Source organism: Hypanus sabinus, chromosome 15 (assembly GCF_030144855.1).
Source record: "Hypanus sabinus isolate sHypSab1 chromosome 15, sHypSab1.hap1, whole genome shotgun sequence".
NCBI lineage: Eukaryota > Metazoa > Chordata > Chondrichthyes > Myliobatiformes > Dasyatidae > Hypanus > Hypanus sabinus.
In genome coordinates this window covers 37,862,942-37,888,426 of record NC_082720.1, presented here as the reverse complement: position 1 = coordinate 37,888,426, position 25,485 = coordinate 37,862,942, and the positions used below count along the sequence as shown (strand labels likewise).

Genomic DNA, 25,485 nt, shown 5'->3' with positions numbered 1-25,485 from the left:
TTTTCTAGCTGATCCAGATGCCACTGCAAGATTTGATACCTTCCTCACTGTCCACTACACCCCCAATCTTGGTGTCATCCGCACATTTGCTGAGCCAGTTTACCACATTATCATCTAGACTGTTAACATAGATAACAAACAGCAACAGATCCAGCACCAATCCTTGTGGCACACTGCTAGTCACAGGCCTCCAGTTAGAGAAGCAACTATCTACTATCATTCTCTGGCTTCTCCCATGAACCGAATGTCGAATCCAATTTACCACCTTATTCTGAAAGCCAAGTGACTGAAACTTCTTGACCAACCTCCCATTTGGGACCTTGTCAAAAATCTTTCTAAGAGTTTAAGAGTTTGTGTGCTCCTATCCAACCCTAAAACTCCAGGTGTAGAAGAACATCCTAACTCTTGCACTCAGTATGGGTTAACTCACTCCAAAGAAGAGGCAGAGTGAAGTTTTTATAAACCATTTTATTTTAAAGATTTATGACTCCAGTTTGTGACAGTACTACAGTGATTTGCACATTTATGACATGCAGTGGAATTACAGTCTTCTATCAGATGGACACAGTTTACATTCTCATTTATCAGAGCGGCAGAATTTTAAGTTTTGCTGGGCTGCAAAAGGCTAACCTTTCTGGCTTGCTATATAGAAGTGTCATTGCTGAAAATATTCAACCTTATCATATTCATCTTCATTTCAAGAAAATATCTTGATAGAAATAAAAGTTGAAAAGTTAAATTTTGAATACAATGTTACCTTTCAACGCAGTTTCCTGAATGGAGCATGTAACATTATAAGATTTGTTTGCACTGCTTTGAAGCAAAGCGCTGAAGAATGCTTAATGGCTTTGTTTAAAGCCAATAAAATAACTTTGAATTCAGTACTCTTAAATAACAATGCTATTGATTCTATCAAAAAGCGAAGGCGTGCCACCTGAGAATAAGTTTGAACGCATTCATAAATCCATTACCTCCAAACTTGTGGCGCCTTTTTTTCTTAATTCACAGTCAGTAAAGATCACACCTCTGTATGCACATTTCATCTACAACTTAGTGAATATTAGCTTGAATGACGCAAACATCTGAAGACAAGCATGGCTTTCATAAATATTTTTCATTATTACATATACTGTGTGTACCCTTATGTTGTGCATTGGAACTTCAACATTAAAGAGCAGATCATGTTTCCATAATGGTTAAGATAATGCTATGCTGTATAACTGATGAGTATGAGAACGGAGCTCAAGCGAAATACCCTGTTACAAAGACTGATTGAAAACTAGACAGGTGTTTTGACAGCATGATTAATTTCACACGTAGACAAAAAGACATCACTGTGGCTTTAAGTATAAATTATTGAATACACTTTTTTTTAGGAAAACGTATTTCCTTTCAATTTTCTTTTAGTATTGCAGTCTAACTGATATGGCTTTAACTATTGAAAAAGAGTTTGAACAAAGAAGCTTAACATCCCTAAATTAATTTTAAACATTAACTTAGGATTCTCCTGAATGGAGACCTGGTTTTGTTTTAGTAGGACTGCGGTGGGAAACAGCAAGCTTTAACACAAATACAGCAACTCTCCTGCATAGTGGTTTGAAATCCAAGAACCAATACCTGAGATTTTTAAACTAATTTTCTCTAAATTTTAAACTAGTTTTATGCCATGGAAAGCAATTAAATCAGTGTATCCATAGAGAAAAGCTCTCTTTGGTTTGGTGTAAAATGAAATGCAGGTGAAACACAATTTATTAGACTACTGAAATTCAATAGAGCTGAAATAGCATTATATGCAAGCAGCAAAGTTTACCATCAAAGTAAAATCTACATTTATAGTACAAGTCAGCCTGTGCCACATCTGAAGACAAATTGCTAATAATTTCACTCTGTGGTAGCATTTTGAACAGATCAGTAATAAATAGTTTACTACTGAATAATTCTAATAGAATTTTCACTTGTTAATCTAAACTACTGGTAATGTAATTGGTATGCAGCTTAAGGGGGAAATATATCCGATGTTACTCATTTGTTGAAGTTAAAGTGATATAAATACATTAAAAAAATTCTCCTGGCAGAATATCACTTAACCTGTTTTGCTTTAGTGTTAAGCATTGTCTAATTACACTATTAAATGAAGTCTTGCCTAATGACTGGTAACAAAGAAATATATAATATAAACCACTTATTTTTTTGTTGGAGAGAAATTTGAATTTTAATAAATACATAATCCAGGAATGTTTGAGTTTCTATTTGGCAATAATCTTGTTAAATCTGCTAACTTTGTAATTATTGAGAATGTCTTTTTCCTACATATATTAATTATGTTGCAGAAAACCTATGCAGGATTATAGACCATGAGGATCCACAATAGAAATAGTTCCTGTTACAAAGAGTAACCAAAGTAATAAGAAATTACAAAAAATTACAAACATATAAAATATCAGGTAATGGCTACAAAATGTTAAACAGATTAAGAAAGAAGTTTCCTTAACATGATGGCAGTCATACTAAATTATGACTTGGATATTCATTGTCCCTGGAATAAAATCCTGCAATATCCCCCTTAATGGGGCTATGGGAGTAACTCCAACACACAGATTGAATACATTCATGATGATGGCTAATTACCACCTGCTCCTTCACCAGAGCAATTAGGGATGGGCAGTGCAAACAGGCCTTGCCAGTGATAGCCAGATTCATGAATCAATAAAAATGCAAGTTCATAGCTTTGTATAATCAGTATTTGACTAGTACACTTGAAGTTTTGACCTCAATATGCCAAAATTCTTCATCTCCTTCTAAACCCCCATCCCAACCAAGATTCTGACAGCCAAAGACATGAAAAGGATTATCTTTTGAACTAAGTATAGCTAAATATTAGAAAAAAATAATTATTGTAAAGGCCCTCCCCAACTCCAAGAGAAAGCTTTGGTCACTTCATTACTTCGGAATGATTAGCGAGTAGTTCAATATATTATTAATTTTAGCATTATATTGTGTAAGTGTGAAGGAACTTGGATTAATATTTTGGTGGACACTGTGTTCCATGGATTGATGATTAGCTGAGATGGTTTTAAATTCTATAGGTCTAATTGGATTTAATTTAGTGCAATGGCAGTCTTTTTTTTTCATTTTTAAGCAAACTTATTTTTTTCTGTGACATACAGAAAATGATACTGCTACCTTTATACATTAAACCAGAGAGATCCTCATACCCTACCAAAAAAGCAATGATGATACATACCCTTACAACATAAAGATTATCAACTTATATCGCAAATTGCCATTTTTTAACAAAAGGCTTCTCCACATATAATATTTTACAATTTCACTATTTTAGCAAATCATGCAAGATATTTGCTACTAAACATTTAACTGCATAAAACTTTTAAAAATCTCAGTAGAAATCACTGTGAAAATTTTCTGATCTTGTACACATACATCGCAGGGTGCCTAGCTGCATGCCACCCCAAGTTCTCCTGTAACAACCAACAACCAAGTCACACATCACAATACATTTAGCAGTATGGTAACTTAAAAAGGCAATCTCAAAAAAAGTCTGCAATACGGTAAAAAAGCTTAGCAATGAACACAACTTAATACTGCCAGTTCTGAGGTTAAGGGTTTCAGCATCACATGAGCATATATGGAGTCTACAATAGAGACAATTAGGAGTTTACATGAGGTCCACTGGTCTCCTGGACTCCTCATGCTCATGTTAACCCCCTCACCATGGCTTACATCATAGAGAGGCACAAAAAATCTTTGTAATTATATTGCAGTAGGAGTATAAGCAATTACTCTATTCAGAGAAAAGATGTATTTTAATATATGCTCAAAACTTATGTAAATCCTATTAATGTAACTTAAAATAATTTACAAAATAAAGTATTCTTTTTTTTAAACTACTTCTTGAACATGTCTTGAAGTGGCCCAGGAAGATATTTAAGAACAGTATCGAGAATGCTTTCTTCCTCTTCATCCTCCTCGTCTCCACAGCCTGCAGGAATTGCTTTCTTTGGGCGAGTCAAACTCCCTTCTATTGGGGCTTCCATTGCAGCCTTCTCCTCAGCTTCTTTTTCTTCCTTCTTTTTAAGGCCATACTAGAAGTTAAAGAAAGCGGTTAGCCTTAAAAAACTTAACAATAGGCCGCCCTTGTAAAGAATGATGGTATGACATTTCCAAAATTAACACTGAAAATAGAGCAAAACTGCATGCACTGCATTCTTTTAAAATCATGCTAAGATTTCTTGACAACTGCTTTAAAATGTTTGTATAATGTTTGAGTGTTTCTTGGAGCTACTGCATGGAACTTTGCTGTGGATAAGGGTAAATAAAGGTTGTTGTCCTGAAAGAAAGAATTACAGTTAATTGCAAGATAATTTTTAACATATCTTCATAATTGCATACAAATTATCCATGTGGCTCCATCATAAATATCATAATCTGGATTTTGTAAAGGCTATTTCTCTCTCAAGATCATAGAATGACCAGGTGCCTGGGCAATTTCAATCTCTTTCTGTTTGCTTTTAGATGGATGACATCAGGCGCATCAATTGTAAATTAATATATGCTCATCAAAATGAGTAATTGTTGTTGAGCTCGTGGAAATTTAGCTCATAATAGAGATAAATTCCTAATTTAATGCAAGTTATGCCTAAAGCAATTTGAACTGAAGCAGCATCTATCTAACTGCTAATATGATAATAGTACTCAATTGTGTCAGCTCATCTGCATTTTAATTCATAAATATCACAGTGCAGGGTGTGCAGGCAACAAAGGTGAGGGAAGAAAGTGTGGGTAAATTAATTTAAAGTAATGCAGGTAGCCGAGGGAGTACATCATTAAATGTAAAATAACACTTCTTTAAGTCCTTATAAAGATTTAAATGATATTTGAGCCTCTTAATGTTCTTAAACCTCAGGTGCATAGGATTAGAGATCATGGATAAAGAAAGCTTCATAAGGAAATTCATGGCCACAGCCGATGAGCTCAATTACTTTCCATGTCACCTCATAGATTAGCAAAATATTTTTCTTTAGTACAGCTCTTCATTCAGTGTGATCCAAACACCAACAAAGTAACCCCATAACCGGCAACACTGCCTGCAAATGTGATTGATGGCATCTCAGTTCCTGGGCTATTATTTTGATACTTTCATTATGATCTATGGATGTTGTTGTTGATGTTCCTCTCCATGCCCTGTAGCAGATTGGGGGGCAAGCTTGCCCTTTTTTTAGGATTTGACTTTTTTTTATGAGGCCCAGTTGCTAGCTCGACACTCAACCTGGCACGGATGCAAAGCCTGCAAGGAGCCAGCTGGATTCGAACTTGGGATCACTCACCTCTAAGTCCAGTGTGGATGACATTACACCACCAGCCAGTCACACCTATTGTTCTACTTATTTAAAAAGGCAGTAAATCCACTTTCACCAATCATCTACCAAAGAAAGATCTGACCTTGACTTTCTGGCTATGAGGATGTGTATGTTGTTTCTGATCGATTAGAACTGAGAACATCTATGTGAAGCAGCCCATATGAACCTGTAACAGCCCTACTTCTCCTCCACCATCCCAAATAAGAGAATCAATTTTGAAGTGATATCTGTGTTATTTTATGCAAATGAAAACAATTGCAGCAGTGAATCTTTGTATCTTGTTGCCCTGGCCTTTAGTTGTCTTCTTAGGCATTTCTTGCTGGTTCACGATGGCTTACTACCAACTCCACTTACTTTGATTCAAGAACATGAATCACCAAGGCAAAGAAGGCTACGGACCAAGTCTGGGGAAAACAGACTTGGAACTTTTATAGTTAATTACAATGGTCGACATGGACATAGAGGGCCAAGCGTCTGTTTCCATGCAGTACAACTTTATATCTACAACAGTTCTGGGGATTTTCAGGTAGCAGATAAGATCAGTGTAGGTCAGGAGGTACTTAGTGAGACAGGTAGTACAACCCCCCTGCTGTTGTGCTGCGCTCCTGATGATTACTCTTGAGGTTCTCGTTACCAACCAGAATATGCCTTTTCCATTTTAATTGGGTGATGTGATTTTTATGAGGTGGTAAAAGTGTTACATTCTTCCTTGAAGGAAGTTTTGAACACATCATAGAATTATTTCCTTTTTCCTCAAGATAATCTCTTGTGTTTTCTAACGTGTGGTGACTCAACTTAATTAGGACCTCAGTATTAGGGATATTGATTTTGGGAGATTATGGTATTTCACTTTTTTTGACAATGGATATGAAGAATTTTGCAAAGATAGCAATGATGGTATCTCTGCAGAACTCTGAGATAAGCTGCTACAGGTAGTTTATGACTCAAAAGTGTAAAAGAGGACAGGTATAATTGCTTGGTAGATAATGAGGTGCTGGGTTTGATATTTTGATCTTCAGCCAATATTTGGATCAAAAAATCCAAAGGCAATGGGGAATATCTTTAAAGATATTTGAGAAGGCTCCCAATCTGTGGGAAGTAGTCTACATTTTCCAGGCAATTGTGCACCTTTATTATCATTGAGGTTTTTCGCCATGGAGACAGGTTCAAGAGGACTTTCACTTTGCATACATTTACTTACTTTATCATCACTTCACTTTGTCACTATAATAGAAATACTGCCCTCTATAATCTATTTTAAACCAGCTTCAATCATTATTCATCATTAAATGTTATTCATAATGTCACACCAGTGGGAAGAATTCAAATCTCTTTTTCTGACTTCCTACGATGAGTTGGTGCATTATGTTGGTCAGATGTTGGTTTTTATTCTGGTTCACTTACAGCTCTATCTTGGAGCTTGGTGTATGAGCTTAATCAGTGACATTTTCTGCTTTCATAGCTAAATCTGTGCCTGCATATCTTGCTATTTTAACAGCTCAGATATACTTTAACATGGGTACCTTTCTTAAATCCTAATTCCATTGTCCATTTTCTCATTCTAACTATTCCCATTCACTCAATGACAAGATAACCTTGTTCACAGTTTATCCCCATGGTCATCGTGGGGATAAATCAAATTTAGCCAATCAAAGGCATCCTCCTCACCCTTCCTGGATTTATCAAATTTCCCCTGTCTCCTTCTCAGTTTGGGAGAAGGACCTTTGACCCGAGCATTAACCCACAACTAGACCTACTGAGTATTTCCAGAATTTTCTGGTTTCTGGTTTTTGGTTTTATTTTGATTTTCACTTTTTAAAAAAAATTCCTTTAACTTCTGCATTAGTAACTTGTCTGACTGCTGCTTGGTCATCCAGGAGGTTTATTTTGCTAATCATATTTGTCTCTTTTTTTTAGCAATAAGTAGCTCAAGCTGCAATTACATGTCAGTCAGGGCATAACTGTGGCAATAGTAAAATAATTTTCATGTTTGCTTATGATATAGAAGGCCATTTGTCCCATTCAGTCATGCCAACTCGCAAAAGCAATCCCATTCCCCCACTAGTCCAACAACCTTTTCATCCGACACACTCATTAATTCTAACAAATAATCTATAATGTCAGTTAAAGAGACCAATTAACCTATGCATTTTGGCATGTGAGAGGAAACAAAGTATCCAGGGAAACCCATGCATTCAAAGGAATCACATCCAACCTCCACACAGATAGCACAGAAGAATTATATTTGTTAAGCAGCACTAATGTTAATATACTATGCCAAAAATATTTGGGTCTTTTTACTCTCTGCATTTGACAAGGCCCCTTGGATTCTTCTATGAACTTATTGAGTTTAATTTGTGCCACCTTTGGTGTTTCTTCACATTTCAATCTTTCAAATCATGTTTCACCTGATGAGTTATTGCATCAATTTCTTTTCCCGGCATTATGGCAAAATGAAATCCTAACTATGAATCCTCCAGAGTATTGGCACTCAACATAGGGTTATCTTGTTGAACAGCTTTAGCAATTTAGTATGGTAGTCCATTACTAGCTTAACTTGCAATTTCCTTCCATAGAGAGAGTGAAGGAGTTACAACTCCAAAGCTCCCTATCGACATCAGCGTACCTTGTTTCTGTCATTCTACATCTGTTAGATGCAAGAACTAACTTGTACAATCGTGGGTTTCAAAATTTATATCTCTCTGACAGGCTTGATTAGTGCAAAGCAACTCTTTAAATTAGCTAAAATTCATTCCGTAGGATTATGATCACAGATAATTTGCGTTTTTGTTTATCAGTTCTCGAGCGTCCTTATATTCTAAAGGATAAAAAATTAATAAAATCATGATCACAATTTGCACTGAAAGGTCACTTTATTAATTACCTCCTGTATCTATTATAGTGGCCAGTGAGTGTATGTTCAAGGTCTTCTGCTGGTAGAGCCCATCCACTTCAAGGTTTGACATGTTGTGCATTCAGAGATGCTCTTCAAAACACCACTGTCATAATGCATGACTATTAGGGTTCTGTTGTTTGGTCTGAACAACAACTGAACACTGTGATCATGTCTGCATGCTTTTATGCATTGAGTTGCTGCCACATGATTGGCTGATTAGATATTTGCATTAAAAGGAGTGGCCACTGAGCGTATAACCTCATCATTTGACACATCCTTCACTCTAACATTACCATCAAGAGTAAATGGACTTATTAAATGAGAAAGACTGTAACATCTTTAACATGTTATTTCTTTACTTTAGCATGTACCACACAATTTAAATTGTTTATTATCAATGTAATTTGGGATCCCGTTTTCCTGCTTCTCCCCATGGTTAACTGACAGGGTTGTTCATTGAAGTGAAAGATCAATGAATGAAAATATCTAATCTGTTCTAAAGGAAAGTAAAACTATAAACTGCATATTTTAGCTCTCTCATTTTACCAAAAACAGTGTTCCTGGTATATTAATGATAGGATCATGAAGTCTTCCTGGCCATAACCGTTTGTCTTAGCAGTACACATTGGGCACAAGACATAAAGTTAATGGAAATATTAATGATACACTGCTCCTCACATGCTTTAATTTTCAGTATGTGATGACAGAAGTTTTAAACACAGTTTTATTGATGTCTTCTGAAGACTATTTTCTGAAATGACTATTTTAAAAGGAAGTAGCCAGAATTTGAGAACTCTGTTATAGGGAAAGGCTGAAGAGGTTAGGCTTTTATTCCCTGGAGCACAGGACAATGAAGGAAGATCTTACAGAGGCATATCAAATGATGAAAGGTTTAGATAGGGTGAATGCTTGCAGACTTTTCTCCTCAGGTTGGGTGACATTTCAGGGAAATGTATGGAAGAAATGTGACAAATGTTCAGGGGATATTTGCATAGAGATCTGCATAGGTACATTCCAATGAGACAGGGAAAGGATGGTAGGGTACAGGAACTGTGGTGCACAAAGACTATTGTAAATCTAGTCTAGCAGAAAAGAAGAGCTTATGAAAGGTTCAAAAAACTAGGTAATGATAGAAATCTAGAAGATTATAAGGCTAGCAGGAAGGAGCTTAAGAAAGAAATTAGGAGAGCCAGAAGGGGCAATGAGAAGGCTTTGATGGACAGGATTAAGGAAAACCCCAAGGCATTCTTCAAGTATATGAAGAGCAAGGGGATAAGATGTGAGAGAATAGGACCAATCAAGTGTGACAGTGGAAAAGTTTGTATGGAACCGGAGGAGATAGAGAGTTACTTAATGAGTACTTTGCTTCAGTAATCACTATGGAAAAGGATAGTGATGACTTGCAGCAGGCTGAAAAGCTTGAGCATGTAGATATTAAGAAAGAGAATGTGCTGGAGCTTTTAGAAAGCATCGTTCGATAAGTCACCGGAACCGGACGAGATGTACCCCAGGCTACTGTGGGAGGCAAGGGAGGAGATTGCTGAGCCTCTGGTGATGACCTTTGCATCATCAATAGAGAAAGGAGAGGTTCTGGAGGAGTGGAGGGTCACAGACATTGATCCCCCATATTCAAGAAAGGGACTAGAGATAGCCCAAGAAATTATAGACCAGTGAGTCTTACTTCAGTGGTCGGTAAGTTGACGGAGAACATTTGGAGAGGCATAATATGATTAGGAATAGTCAGCATGGCTTTGTGAAAGGCAGGTCATGCCTTACGAGCCTGATTGAATTTTTTAAGGATGTGACTATACACATTGATGAAGGTAGAACAGTAGATGTAGTGTATATGGATTTCAGCAAGGCATTTGACAAGGTTCCTTATGCAAGGTCCTATTGAGAAAGTAAGGAGGCATGGGATCCAAGGGAACATTGCTTTGTAGATCCAGAACTGGCTTGCCCACAGAAGGCAAAGAATGGTTGTAGATGGTCATATTCTGCTTGGAGGTCAGTCATCAGTGGTGTGCCTCAGGGATCTGTTCTGGGACCCCTACTCTTCGTGAGTTTTATAAATGACCTGGATGAGGAAGTGGAGGGATGGGTTAGTAAATTTGCTGATGACACAAATGTTGGGGGTGTTGTGGATAGTGTGGAGGGCTATCAAAGGCTACAGTGGGATATTGATAGGATGCAATACTGGGCTGAGAAGTAGCAGATACGGTTCAACCCAGATAAATGTGAGGTGGTTCATTTTGGTAGGTCAAATATGATGACAGAATATACTATTATTGGTAAGACTCTTGACAGTGTGGGATCAGTGAGGGATCTTGGGGTCCAAGTCCATAGGACACTCAAAGCTGCTGTGCAGGTTGACTCTGTGGTTAAGAAAGCATATGGTGCATTGGCCTTCATCAATCTTGGGATTGAGTTCAGGAGCCGAGAGGTAATGTTGCAGCTATATAGGACCCTGGTCAGATCCCACTTGGAGTACTGTGCTCAGTTCTGGTCGCTTCACTAAGGGAAGGATGTGGATACCATAGAAAGGATGCAGAGGAGACTTACAAGGATTGTGTCTGGATTGGGGAGCATACCTTATGAGAATAGGTTGAGTGAACTCAACCTTTTTTCCCTGGAGTGACGGAGGATGAGAGGTAACCTGATTGAGATGTATAAGATGATGAGAGGCATTGATCACGTGGGCTGAAATAGCTAGCATGAGAGGGCACAGTTTTAAGATGCTTGGAAGTAAGTACAGAGGAGATGTCAGGGTAAGTTTTTTTATGCAGAGAATGATGAGTGCATGGAATGGGTGGCCGGAGACGGTGGTGGAGGCGGATATGATCGGGTCTTTTAAGAGACTCCTGGATAGGTACGTGGAGTTCAGAAAATTAGAGGGCTATGGGTAACCCTAGATAATTTCCAAGGTAAGGACATGTTCGCCACAGCTTTGTGGGTCAAAGGGCTTGTATTGTGCTCCAGGTTTTCTATGTTTCAATGTTTCTATGACACTTGAACTAGAGATCATAGATTTAGGGTGAAAGGAAAAATATTTAAGTCAAAATCAAGGTAAATTTATTATCAAATGTTATTTTGTGTCTGTCACCATATAGTAATTTGAGGTTCATTTTTTGTAGGAATGCTATAGAATTTGTGAAGAAACTTACACAAAGGCAGACTGACAAACAACCAATGCGCAGAGTGAATCTGAGGGGAAAATTTCATTCCGAGGGTGGTGCAAATACAGAGCATGCTGCCAGCAGAAGTGCTGGATGTAAGTTCAATTGTAACATTTAAGAGAAGTTGGGTAGTTACATGGATGGGAGGGATTTAGATGAATATGGTTGGGTGCAGGTAGATGGGACCAGGGAGTAGATCAGTTTGGATTGACCAGATGGACCAAGGTATCTGTTTCTGTGTCATGATACTCTATGACTGTGTAATGGTAAGACTCTATAGCTAAAAAGTTAACATGTCAAAAATAAGCTGGTAATGGAAGGAGTTTTTTGAAGGAATTAAACAAGTGATAAATTTGTGATTTTTCAGAAATGCCTCTCTTCTTTTTTAAACAGCCCTAAGATGCCCAATACTTGGTTCATAAACATCACAGCTGGTGCATGTTAACTCAGTAATTGATGGGTTCATGAGGCATTAACTGTGTCCCAGACCACTATCAGAAGCAGGTGGGAGCTCCAATTTTCCTTAAGTGGTCGTATCCCCAGTTCATGCATAGGTCCTGGTTTTATTACTGACTTCCAACATCTGCATTGTTTGCTTTTGTGTCAGGTGGTTGGGGAAGTTTCTCATTCCAATAATTCCCAATAATTGTAGGCGCTTCCAAGTAAACCCTGCTGAAACTAAAATAGAACAACATACCTTTAGAATCCCAAGCATAGATGATGATAGCTTATGTAAGTTATCATTCTTTATATGTTGTCACAATAAAGAATCAATCAGTTTTGATAAAAATTAGAAATACAATAATAGTCCACAATAAAGACAGCAAAATGCTAATAATAGACAGCACTTCTGATAGCATCTGAGAGGGAAAAAAGACCAGTTAACATTTAGGTGTAGACTTCATTACAAATGTTCTGTTTGAGCAATTGTCACTTGAAATGGTGGCCCATCTATTTTTCTGAGGCACTAGCTGTGAACAATTTTAAGAGTATTTCAGTGGAGTGCAATTGAAATCATTCTGTGAGCTTCAAGTGTGTTGTAGAGTAGAATATTACGAAAAATCCTGCCAGTACTTCCATTTCATCTGTGGGGTCATCAAATACACATAACAGTGAACTTAATCCATTAGCAAGTAATCACTAACGTATTTATATCTTTGCTTCCAGTCACTATCCTGAAAGATCTCTGCATTTCTCCATTTCTGGGCACCTGGCCCTTCCTAGTTTTCATTGCTGTGATATCAGTATAGGACTTAAGCTCTTGCATTTCTCTCTGAGAACTCCCCCTTTCACCTCGCTTTAATAATTCATTAAAACAATTGCCAGGTTTTCTGTTTCTGTCCTTGGATGGGGTTTTCTGGATTGGTGTTAAAATTTGTTTTATTTGATTTCTGCGAAGCTTCTTGAAATATCCCTTGTCATAGATGTTTTATAATCAAGTTATTACTGTTGCTAGTGGCTTTTATGTACTTTTAATTACATCTGAAAAAAAAAGGCTATTACTATTCAGGCTATCCCCTAAACTAATGCCTGTCATGTCTGATCATATATAGGCTATATGCTTGTGCTTCATCACAAAATAGAAATGTTTGTGAACAGTGACTCAAGTCTGGGATATTGAGCATTCCTTTGGTCTTTTCAAAAGAAGTATGCCTCTTTTGTTGAGAGGACTCGACTCCATTGAAGCAAAAACACCATCCCTGGTTTTCCTTTTGTTCTTTTGTTGTCTGCATGTAATGTAGAAGTTATAGATACCAATTCAGCTCCTATCAGTTAATTGGGAAACGTATCCCTGTCCTTTAAAAATTAGGTAATAGCTTGCAGTATTTAATATCCTATGACTATGCAGCATGACAATTCTGGAGAGATTAAGCTATGTTTTCTCCTTTGTACTCATTATAAATGTTAAATAGTTTTAAATTGCAATATAATTTTAGTTTAGGAAAGACACGCCTGCAGTCAGTGAATGGTTGTTATTTCAGCCACAGAATCATAGGATAGAAAATTAATTTCAATCATTTGCACATTGACACATTCAATGAGTAGGATTTGTGATAAAACCACAGAGATCCTGCACAACTCACGCTTCTCTGCATCTGATACTATAAGACTCCTGTGATATATGCAGATCATGATGCTGACTTTATTTGATGACATTTTCATAGATAAAATTGTATACTAAAATTAGATAAACACGAGGTAATCTGCAGATGCTGGAAATTCAAGCAACACACACACAAAATGCTGGTGGAACGCAGCAGGTCAGGCAGCATCTATAGGGAGAAGTGCTGTAGAAGTCTCGACCTGAAATGTCGATAGCACTTTTCCCTATAGATGCAGCCTGGCCTGCTGCGTTCCACCAGCATTTTGTGTGTGTTATTAAAATTAGCTGTTGTTTTAACTTGCTTGTGATTCATGCTCCATTACTTACTGTCTTCTTGGAAGTTTTATTTTATGTCAATTGTTCTGATTACTTATTTTTAATTCTTACTTACACAGATTTTGGCAATGACTACCTTTAGGGAGTTCATCCAAATCCCCATGACTTCAACAGAAACTGTAAGAACATTTCTAATCTCAGTAGGAAAAGTGTTCTATTTCCAGAACTCGTCCTTTGTCAGCTTTGAAATGGAAAGAGGCTTCGTTCATCTTTTGGAGAGAAAATGGTACCAAAAGAGCGACTACTGGCTGTCCCAAAGTCGAGTTCCCGAAGATGCTTGGTGTACCCACATTTCCAGCTCAGACAGGGCCCAACACTGAATCTGGAGCTGACACATCAAGTGGGGTAGTGGAATCACAGAATTGGTGAAAGATTGTAGCATGGAAGGAAACTGATTTCCCATCAAGTCCATACTGGCTATATAGAAGAATTACTCAGCTAGTGTCACTCCTTAGTCATCTTCCCAAAATAAGATGAAGCTATGGTGTTCAACAAAGGTAGCAATTGGCTTCACAAGGGGAGCCCTGACTAACGAAGTAGCTGAAATGCAGAAAGGTAGGCACAGTACTGCTTTGATGATGCAAGTTCTGTTCCTGGCAGGTTATTGCTTACCTTTACTGAGAGGCTCTACAGGCTGGCAACTCCCAGTCTCCACACAGCTAACAGAAGCAATCTGCCACTTGGTTCCAACTCAGCACCTGTGGTTGGAACCATAGCTATTGTGCATGGCCCTTTGTTCACTCACTGAACCAGCTAGCCTCAATCACTTGCTCCTAGTCTTCAGTTACCTTGATACTTTTGTTAAGTATCTGTTCTCTTTTGTTTTGTGGGCCCTCATGGTGTGTTATTTTGCACTTATTAGTAAAATGTCATTTTGGCTAAATATTTCTGCTGCTCTGCTTTTGGATCAAGGCTCTACTACATTTCCTGACAGGATGTGTGAATCAACAGATAACCAAGCAGAGTACACTCACCTAAAAGAAGTCATCCATCAACAGTAGCACATAATCCCAAAGCAGCAGGAAACCACTGACCACTCACCACTCTCAGTCAACTCTCCATCTCGATGCAGTGACCTCTCATCAGTCAACCTCCCCACTTGGAGCCCAAATGCTTCAATGGACCCCTAACCCAATACTGTAACCTCCTATGCCAGTGTAGCTTCCACTTTGAGATCCAGCAATTTCTGTATTCCAAGGTTTGGGCCAAGACTGCCTTTGTTATCTTTCTCCTGACTGGGCCACCACTAACTAGGATAATAAAAGCACCATTGGCAATAAATGTGAGGGATTCACTGGTGAGTAGAAGGGGGCAGCAGATCAGATACTTCACCTGCATCAAGGCTCGTACTCAATGCTGGATCACTCCGTGGAATTCAGCGCCTTACACTGAAGTGCAGCTGGAAAGCCCATTATGAACGGCCTCTCAGACTGCTTTAGGGATGAGTTGTCCACCCAGGAGATACTCACTAACTCACTCTAGTCCTTCAAATTGACAACTGTCTTTTGGAATGACCCTCCAACGAGAACACCAGTACTGTTCCCAGAACAATTTCAGGTTGCATGACCCTCATCATAAATGCATTTGGAGCCCATGCAGGTGGGGACAGCTCCTTAATCCCCCAAGGTCATGAGCATCGATGGAGAAACACTCATGCACTTACAGTGGAGCCACAGATCACCCATGCATCAAGTGCCCACTGTGTCCAGGAAAACGCCACCACTGGTAAAATCAAGGGGCTTCTAACTGGTAAGCTCCCCCTGGCTTCTCATTCCAGCACAATAGCCTAATTCACCCCCCTGTTCTCCCCCACGCCCCAGTAGCTCTATACGCGCAGGAGGCTCTGGTGGACTCTGCACAGCAGGCAACTTTCTGAACTGAACTCTATGGGCAGCTTGGACTCCTTACTAAGTTTATCTCACCATTTCTGTATCATGGCTATTGACGGATGACCCTTGGGAACTGGGATGGTTAGAATGTGCACATGGCCTAAGCTCATGAACTTTGGAGGGCATTGTGAGTCCATCCCATTCCTCCCCATCACCTTGCCCAACACTCTACTCATCTCTCCACTCATGACACTCAGTTCACCTGGTCATCCGGTTCACTGCGGAGTTGGGAACCCACCTGCCTGCAACTTCAACTAACTTTACCCAGTTAATCCATGGAGGTAGCTCTCAACCTCTCCAAACTCCCACAGGAATGTGATGACTTTGCCATTGCCTTAAGTCAATTGGAAGCCAGGCCACCTGACTGTGTGATCAAACTTCTCTTGGGCAACACCCCTCCTTGCAGTTGTCTGTTCTCCTTCTCCACTCTTGAGACCCAAATCCTGAATGGCTACATTGCCAATGACTAGAGCACAGTTTCATTTGACCACCCCAGTCCTAGATGCTGCAAGATCCTTCTTTGTCAAAAAGAAGAAAGAGGGTTTTGGAACCTGTATCAACTACTATGAAACCAATATATTTACCATTGTGAACCACTAGTCTCTCCCCTGGAAGGATAGCACATTCTGCTGAGCCCAGATCTTCACCAAATTGGATCTATGAGAGTGTACAACCCATTCTGCATTAATCAGGGAGATCAGTGGAAGACGGTCTTCATAACACTTATTGGTCCCTACAAATACTTGTCTTTCAGTTATTTTCAACAATGCAGTTATTTTCCAAACCTTCATAAACAAGATCCTCTGAGACATACTACATCAGTATGTGTTTGTCTACCTTGACAACATCCTCATATTCTCCAAGGACTCCCAAGACCATGTTTGTCATGGCCATTCAATCCTTTTATTGGCTCTTCAAGAACCAGCTGCACTGCAAATTAGAAAAATGACAGTTCTACACCACAGTCATTTCCTTCCTGGGTTACGTCCTTTCACCTCAAGGCTTAACCAAGGACCCAATGAAAGTGCACACTCGTTGAATGACTCCAACCATGCTCACTCAAACAGACACATCACTTGTTAGGCCTCTCCAAATTTTTCCAACTGCTTTATCAGGAACTACAGCCAAATCACCCCTTTCCTTATGTCCCTCACCAAGTCACCTACCTCACAGATGACCTGGTCTGCTGCAGCAGTCCACACTTTTGAGAAGCTCAAGAGACACTTCACCATTGCTCCCCTTCTCCACCATCCGAACCCTTCTAGATCTTTTATGCTAGAGGTGGACACATCTGCCATGGGCACCCAGGCCATCCTCTCCCAGTGAGGACTGGACAGGAAGACACACACTTTTTGCCTTCTTCTCAAGCAAGTTCAACTCTACATAGCACTGTAATGGAGTAGGAGACAGGGGGCTTCTCGCCATTCAGTGGTCCTTGGAGAAATGGAAACATTGGCTGATGGGACAGACCGATCCTTTCTATATCTTGACTGGCTACCAGAACTTCATATCCATTCACTAGACCCACCAACTCGACCCACGTCAGGCTCGCAGGGTCCTCTTCTTCAAGCAATTCTACTTCAGCATCTCCTACTGACCCAGCACCATTAAGATGGATGTGCTGTCACTACAGTTTAAACCAGCTAAAAATAGACATGGACCCTCAGTCCATATTCCACCCTCGTAGATCCTCACTCTGATCATCTGGGATCTGGGATCTGTCAGGCCCTACAGCACAAGCCTGCTCCCACTGGCACACCTTACAACACACACATACTCTAATGGGCCCACTCCTCTTCCCTCTCTGATGGAGTCTGATATACAACAGTTCATCACTGCCGGCCCTAGTGTTCTGCTTTTGGGTCAAACCTCCAATATATTTCCTGGCATTTTCTACCCCTCTGCTTATTCTTTATGGTCTTAATTTAAAGTCTTCTAATCAATAGCTCCCCTTCACCAAACATTAACACTGCACATTTCAGGCCTGCATTAGGGAAGTTTCTAAAATTACTTGCTCAAGCTTCCCCACTGTGAAGATATTGTTGTACGGAACTCATGCTGTTACATCAATCTCCTCCAAAGACATCAGGCTTTTAGCCTCTGTGTGCCAAGGACATGTATCCTTCAGGCACTTTTCAGCACTAGCATGCGCACATCTGACCTCTTTGCAAGCACTCTTTAACCTCAATCGTTTTGCCTCGCCTTCCATTCAAACACTGGCCAAACTAATAAAAAGTTGAATGAGCTTTGTTTATCTTGCAGGATGCTCTTTAAAACCTAATTACAAAGATCACCTATGATGGGCGACATGCTGAAAACTGCAAGGACTTAGAAGAAATTAATAGGGAACAGAGCAGTGAAACTTCAGCGTGGTCTAACACAGAGAAACCTGATGGAGCTGATTTGCAAACTCCACAGTTAAAGTTGGTGCTGCTTATGGAACTTCCACGAGAAGTTATCAAAAGTGCTATTTAGTTAGCAAAATCAATTGGTACAACCTTTACCCTTTATCTGAACGCCTTCCTACTTGTGGTAAGTGTATTAACACAGCAGATTAGTCAATCATCAGGAAATAGATTAATGAAGATTGTTGTCCAAGTGAGTTAAGCTCCTACATCATGTAATGGACATTAAGTATTAATATATATATCAGAATGGTTGCAAAAGTGTGGCTGCAGCAGACGTCAGATTTCAGTGAGGAAGTTGCTATGGAAGTGCAGGAATTTCACACATTATTCAAGGTCAAACTTGTTCATCTTTTGTTACAACAGTTTCTGCAGCCTTCGGTATATATAAATAAATTTCAATGCATGTTCAGCTTCTTAAGGGTACGGGCTCTGCAACCCAATCACTATTGCACACTGATTAATGTAACAATGTCTTACTCCACTAATAGGGCATGTGACATAACTCACAGTTTAAGCACATGCTAATTGCTCATCATGTCACATTGGAATCAAAGCTGCACATAAAAGGCTATTTTTAGCCTTTTTAAACCTGATGCTATTGGGGATAAAACTTGATTTCTAATGAAAAAAGAAATTTGAAGAGTGCAAATTATTCTGCCAATCTATATTACCTTTTTCATTTTGATATTTCTACACTGAACTACTTACTAAATAATCACCAAACACCTTAAAAATATTGAGGTCTTTCCACCCTGCATCATGTGCATTTCCATCCAAATTTTGCAAAGAAATACTGATATCACTGATTAAATTTTATTTCATTTTTTGTGTCTCCGAGTAACGCAATGAAAATTCTAATAATGTTTGATAATAAGTCATCTACTTAGCACCTATAATAGAAATAACTGTGCACTAAGTAATCATTTATGATAGAATAAGTCTGTTACCAAATGAAAGGTCTCAATTCGTGCGATCCTTGAGGCCTTGAGGCACGCAGATGTGAGACATTAAGAAGTGTGAAATAAGATAATTTGTATTTTTCTTGGAGACGAGTGAGGCTGGTTTAGTTGATAATGTAAAATTCATTAAGAAATAATTAGTTTTAGAATTGTAGCTGAATGGAATGCATTGATTAGAAAAGAAGCATGGGCTTTCTTGATTATATATGCGTGAGTAGTGAACAAGCTCAGCGGAGTTCTCTTCAGTCCAGAATCATGATCCATGCCAACGACCTCTGAAATTCTCCAGAGCAGTCATTGGAAATTGGAGTTAACAAGCAAAAGGGCATGAGATTTGTTCTTTCATCAACCGTTCTATACTGTGCTTTCGACTTACTCTTTAGTATATCTTTCTTATCTCTTGTTATATTTTAAATAAATACCCTATAGCAACATTTAAGTGTTCTTTCTCCTTCCTTGAACTGTCATCAAAACCTGCTTATTTCCCATTACAAGCTTTGAGCAAGTAATTAACTCATTTCCCCTGCCTTCCTGATAATCTGAACCCATGACACAGCTTGGGTAAGCTGCCTATTGTAGAAGTCTGGTCTGCTTCATGTCAAGGGAATGGTTCATGTTTTAAGTGAAACTTTATTGTTAAAGGACAGTGTAGTGTAGAGTAGGTAATTTTGAAGAGGACCTTTGTCTTTCATACATTGATTACTGGGTAGATCTGTTTCAAGGACCAAGTCAAAGATGGCTTGAAGCTCAGTCTCTGAACATACACAAGCATGAAAGCCATTTGCATAGTTCGGTTCACTTACTGATGTACAGGTGACCTTGGTTCTAGAGTGCAGGTGCAGTAGGCTGTACAATTTCCAATTAGTTCAGTAAGTTTGCTCCATTCCCATTGAAGACGATGAGAATGTGGGAAGTAAAATATTGGGATTAATGTGATTGGATGGTTGGAAATCAGCATTGACTCTGAGCCAAGAGGACTCTTTCTATGCTGCATCTCTTTTACAGGTCAGGCTCAACAATGCAGTAAGGACGATTAAGAAAGGTGTTGGGGAAATGGAACAGCCTTGTAAATACTTATGTTAAAATGCATCAAGTCCTTGAGGCTCTAAACTATATATTAAACCAATGAATGAAAATTAACACCAGAAGCAAAGGATTATTTCATTCCTTAAACTGTATTTGTCATTTGTCAGGCTGAAGCTTATTTTGTGTTGCAGACTTTAAATAAATAGCTTTGTTGCAGAACAATTACACTGTGCCTTCTTCTGTAATAATCACTTGTCAAGCATATATGTTACAAATATAATTGAGAGCAGTTTAAACAGATGAAGTTAATAGTGGCAGCTAAGTTTGTTTACCTTGTCCCGTATTTGTTGTCGTACTTTTTCCCGTTCAGCTTCCATTCTAATATGCTTTTGCTTACGTTCATCTTCTTGTTGACGAAGGGCCTCTTGTCTCTCTTCTTCCTTCTTCTGTGCATCTGGGTCTTTCTCCTCATCACCGCCCAACATCTTCCCCATGTCTTTGGTGGCCCCTGTATGAAAGAACCATGAAGATTGCCAAGAATAAGATATTACACTTGAGACATGACAAACTTGACATCACATAAACTCTTGATGTGGGTGTACAGATGAATTAGGCCTCACCTAACAATGCAAAATTTACACTGTTGAAAAGGTTTGTGTCAAAGATAAATAATGACCAAGTAAACCACCTTGTCACAGCTGTCCAAGGGTCTAGGTTCCTAAAGGGTTATGGTTTGACCTACCGTTACCCAGTGCTTTGGAAGGAAGAATGCAAAAATTGTTTACTATGATAAAGTGGCTGAATTATCAACTGTGTCTTCTTGATGATGTTGTAGTGAATGAAAATATTTTTACTATGGATTGAGGGCTTCCTTCCACAGATAGCAGTTCTATAATGGATGATAGCCACTTCCCTTCCTTTGCTAGAAAATTAGGATGACATTTGCTAGGTATCCAGGGCTAGAACAAAGATAGGTGAAGTTGCATGTTTCTTGTGGGCCAATCCGTCTTGGTAATGTCTGCATTCACATCCAGATTAGGTTATGGTACATATTTTTATTGTCACAAAGGAATGTCCATTCTTCAAGTTCAAGTTTATTGCCATCTGGCTGTACATATATACAAACAAATGAAACAATGTTCTCTCAGAGCATGGTGCACCCGATATATATATCACACACAGCACCTAAAACAAAATATTACGACAACTAAGATAATAAAATTTAATTCAAAATACACGTGAAATGTGCAGCACCAATAAACAGTAGAGTAAACACTGTCCAAGTGATGAGACCCCAGTGGTGAAAGGGTATTCATTAGTCTTACAGCCTGGAGGAAAAAGCTGATACCCAGTCTTGCATACCTAGTTCTGATGCTCCTGTACCTCATTCCTGATGGTAATGGGCCAAAGGGTTTGGGGGATGGGTGGTAGAGATCCATAACAATGTTTCATGTCCTTTCTATAATACATTCCCGGCAAATGTCAAAAATAGTGGGAAGGGAAACCCCAGTGAGCCACCCGACAGTTTTTACTATCCTCTGTAGGATCTTGCAGTCAGATGCCTTGTAGCTTCCCTACCACACGATGATGCAACCTGACAGGATACGCTCCGTGGTGTCCTGTACAACATTATTAGAATGGGGGCAGGGAACCTTGCACGTCTTGATCTCAGAAAGTGTAAACATTGTAGTGCCTTCTTGACTTATGAGGTGGTGTTGTAAGTCCAGGTTAGATTGTCCATTATGTGCATACCATGGCAGTTTATACTTTTCACTCCCTACGGCAGAACCACTGACGTGCAATGGAGAGTGTTGACCTATGCCTTCCTGAAGTCCACCATCACCTCTTTCATCTTGTCTATGATGAGCCTCAGGTTGTTATTTTCATACCTCCTCTCTGTATGCCACCTTCTCATCATTGCTGATGAGGCCAGCCGCTGAAGTATCATCTGCGAACTCTATGATGTGCTTTGAGCTGAATCCGGTAGTGTCCTGGGAGTCAGCAGCACAAACAGCAGAGGGCTGACCACATGACCCTGGAGGGCACCTGGGCTCAGCGTGATGGAGCTAGAGGTATTGTTGCCTACCCAGACTAACTGGGGTCTTTCTGTCAAAAAGTCCAAGATCCAGTTACAGAGGAGTCTTGAATCTGATCAAGGAGAATTTACCCACCAGCCTCTGAGGAATGAAGGTGTTAAACACTAAGCTGAAGGTGATGAATGACATCCTGACTTATAGGGCAGCATTTTCTATATGGGAACAGATGGAATGGAGGGCCAAGGCTGTGGCATTATCAGTGGACCGGTTTGAGTGGTAGACCAATTGGAAAGGGTCCAATATTGTTGGAAGGTGGGATCTTATATGATCCATTACCAGCCACACAAACCACTTAACAATCTTTGAGGTCTGTGCCACTGGGCAATAATCATTCAGGCCAGTTACCATTGCTGCCTTGGGTACTGGAATGATGGTGGCTGCCTGAAGTCTGTGGAGACATTGGACTGTTACAAAGAGATGTTAAAGATGTCCGTTATGATTTCTGGTAGCTGAGCCGTACTATCCCTCAACTCCTGACCAGCTTTGTTGTCCGCCCCCTGGCTTTGCTTGGATTTACCCTGACTAGTACCCTCTTCCCCTCAGCTGTGACTAGACAGGGTGCTGTTCCTCAGGGGGAGAGAAGCCTTTCCTTGGTGTCACATCATTCATTGCATCAAATAATACACAGAGGGCATTCAGCCTATCAGGAAGAGAGACATCAGCTGGCTGAGTGGTGCTGCAGGAACAAACTTGCACTCAACGTCAGTAAGAGCAAAGAACTGCTTGTGGACTTGGGAAAGAGTAGAACATGGGAAAACACACCAGTTTGGTATGGGGGTTGGGGCTACTGCACAGGATCAAAGTAAGCTGCAGAGAGTTGTAAAATTAGGCAGCACCATCATTGGTACATATCCAGGACAACTTCAAGGAATGGTGCCTCAGAATGTTGGTGTCCATCACTAAGGACCCCTACCACTGAGGACATGCCATTTTCTCATTGTTACCAGCAGGAAGAAGGTACAGAAACCTAAAGGCACACACACACATATTCACAAACAGCTTCTTCCCCTCTGCCATCCGATTCCTAAATGGACATTGAACCCTTGAACAATACCTCACGATTTTTGTATTTCCTATTTTTTGCTCTACTTATTTAATTTAACTATTTTATATACATGCATATTTACTTAATGCAATTCAGTGTTTTCTCTCTATTATCATGTATTGCATGGTACTGCTGAAACAAAGTTAAAAAAAAATTCACAACAAATTCTCAGAGAACAGGTACATCTCATTATCAAACTGCAGTAAGATGAGGATTTATTTGTAACAACGTTGTTTAAAAATATTTTAAAATGAAAAAAATGCAGCATAGAATTACTTTAATTTTGTAGCCAAGAAGTCTATGATTAGGTCTACATGCACTGATATTCAGTAATAGCTGCCAGAAGTGTGTGTTGCTATTATTGTATTGCATTGAGAGAGTTAAATGGCATTTAAACACAATGCCACTGCACTGTATCAATAGTATTGATCTGTGCCACCTCCTGAGCTTCAGAACTGTAACAACGTGAGCTCTGGTACCCAAAGTTACTTTTACAATGCAGCTGAGTATTTACAAGGCATAATCTAACTGTGTCTTTGTACTGCATTTATGTTTGGGTAGTGCAATTAATTTGCTTGTTTCCAGTTCTATTTGCTCCCAATGCAGTACAAGGAGTATAAAGGATCCTTGTCCTTGTTTTTGAATTATTGTAACTTAACCTTCTTGTCGCAACTTTTGTAGCCTCCTTCAAGAAGAACCTTCTCTATGTATTTGCCAGTCTTCTAGCACAAGAAAATTGTAAGTCAATCTCATTATTCTATTTTGGCGTCACTTTAGAATTTCAATAATCATTTTTGAGTAAGCATTCAAATACCAGGTTCTTTCATGTTGTCCTGGATTATTCCGTTTCATTGATTACCCTCATTCCAATTCAATTTACCTTCACCAGGTCCGGAACGCTGATCTTTCCAGTTGAAATGCTCCTCAAGCTAAGCACTGCCCATAGAACTATTCAGAAAATATTGGATGGATGGCAAAACCCTACTCATAACTTTGCTGTTAGCTGTGAAGACAATTCAATCCTTCTGAATGTCCCCATAAAATAAACAACTAAAACTGAAAAAGTATGAAAAAATTGAAAAATGTAAACTCATCTAAAACACCTAAGTGATTAAACACTATCTACAGACAAATAGTTAAAACGTATCTTACTTTGAAACACACACACAATGCTGGAGGAACACCTTTTGCGTGTCCTTGGATTTCCAGCAACTGCAGATTTTCTCGTATTTGTAACTTACTTCACTTTCTTTCAGTTTTGTAGCTTTGCAACCCTCATTCAGATGAACTGGGTTGTGAATTCGGAACTTGGTCTCACAGGGTATTGTAGCTGGGAGAAATGTACATAATTCACAACACTGACATTGAGTTGGGGTTTCGGTTTAAGAAGTTGGTCTGGTACGGTGATGTTGTTACGTAAGGATCTTTAGCACGATTTTGGTTTTAGGTTTTGGAGTTCAATAAAATGTATTATCGGTTTCATTAAACATGAACTGCCTCACTTTGTTTTATTTGCCAAAACCTACAGTCTAGTGTAGTCTAAGTTCCTGAAGCAAGCTCCCCGGTATTAATCTTAAGGAATCTCAGTAAGGTCCTCCACCTCTTTTAGATTCCAAGTAGAGTGCAGAGGACTAGTAATTTTGCTTATTCCATAACTCATCAAAATCCAAAACTAATGGACAGTAAATTTAAAAATGAAAAATGTCACAAAAGAAAAAAAATGAAAATAATAGTGTAACTTACTTTTGATTATATAGCTTTGCATTGAGTTTTCTTAGATCTTGGGTGGAATGATTTTCATGATATTTCCATAATATCTTCCATGTTCATCTTTGTGTTTTTAATAGGTTGATTATAAATGCCAACTAGTGTTGGCTACAGCCTGCATTCCCAATTCAGTGACATTGCAATGATTAGATATAAATCTTCAAATATATTTCATTCACCATGTCATTTCATGCTGATTATTTTTGAGTTTACCGCAGAACTTGGTAGCATTGGTGCTGCTAATTGAAATTTAAATGTACTACAAAACAAATTTACAAGACAGCACAGTTAAGTTCACAGTTACATTGGGAGAAAATAATAAAAATTAGCTTTAAACCTGTTCTAACATTTCCAGTGCGATTGCTCTCTTTGACGACTGTTCTTTGGAAAGCAACTTAAAGTAATTTT

General features: G+C 39.0%; 1 protein-coding gene across 1 annotated transcript in view; it reads right to left on the bottom strand.

Moving 5' to 3' along the window:
- Positions 1–458: 458 nt before the first annotated feature.
- Positions 459–25,485, bottom strand: part of LOC132405432 (complexin-2) — a 149,941-nt gene continuing 124,914 nt past the window's right edge. Inside the window, exons 3-4 of the mRNA XM_059990228.1 lie at positions 20,502–20,677; positions 459–4,103 (exon numbers count right to left, since the gene is read on the bottom strand). Of these exons, the coding sequence (XP_059846211.1) occupies positions 3,906–4,103; positions 20,502–20,677 (374 nt within the window). The 3' untranslated portion in view covers positions 459–3,905. The remainder of the gene's footprint in view (positions 4,104–20,501; positions 20,678–25,485) is intronic.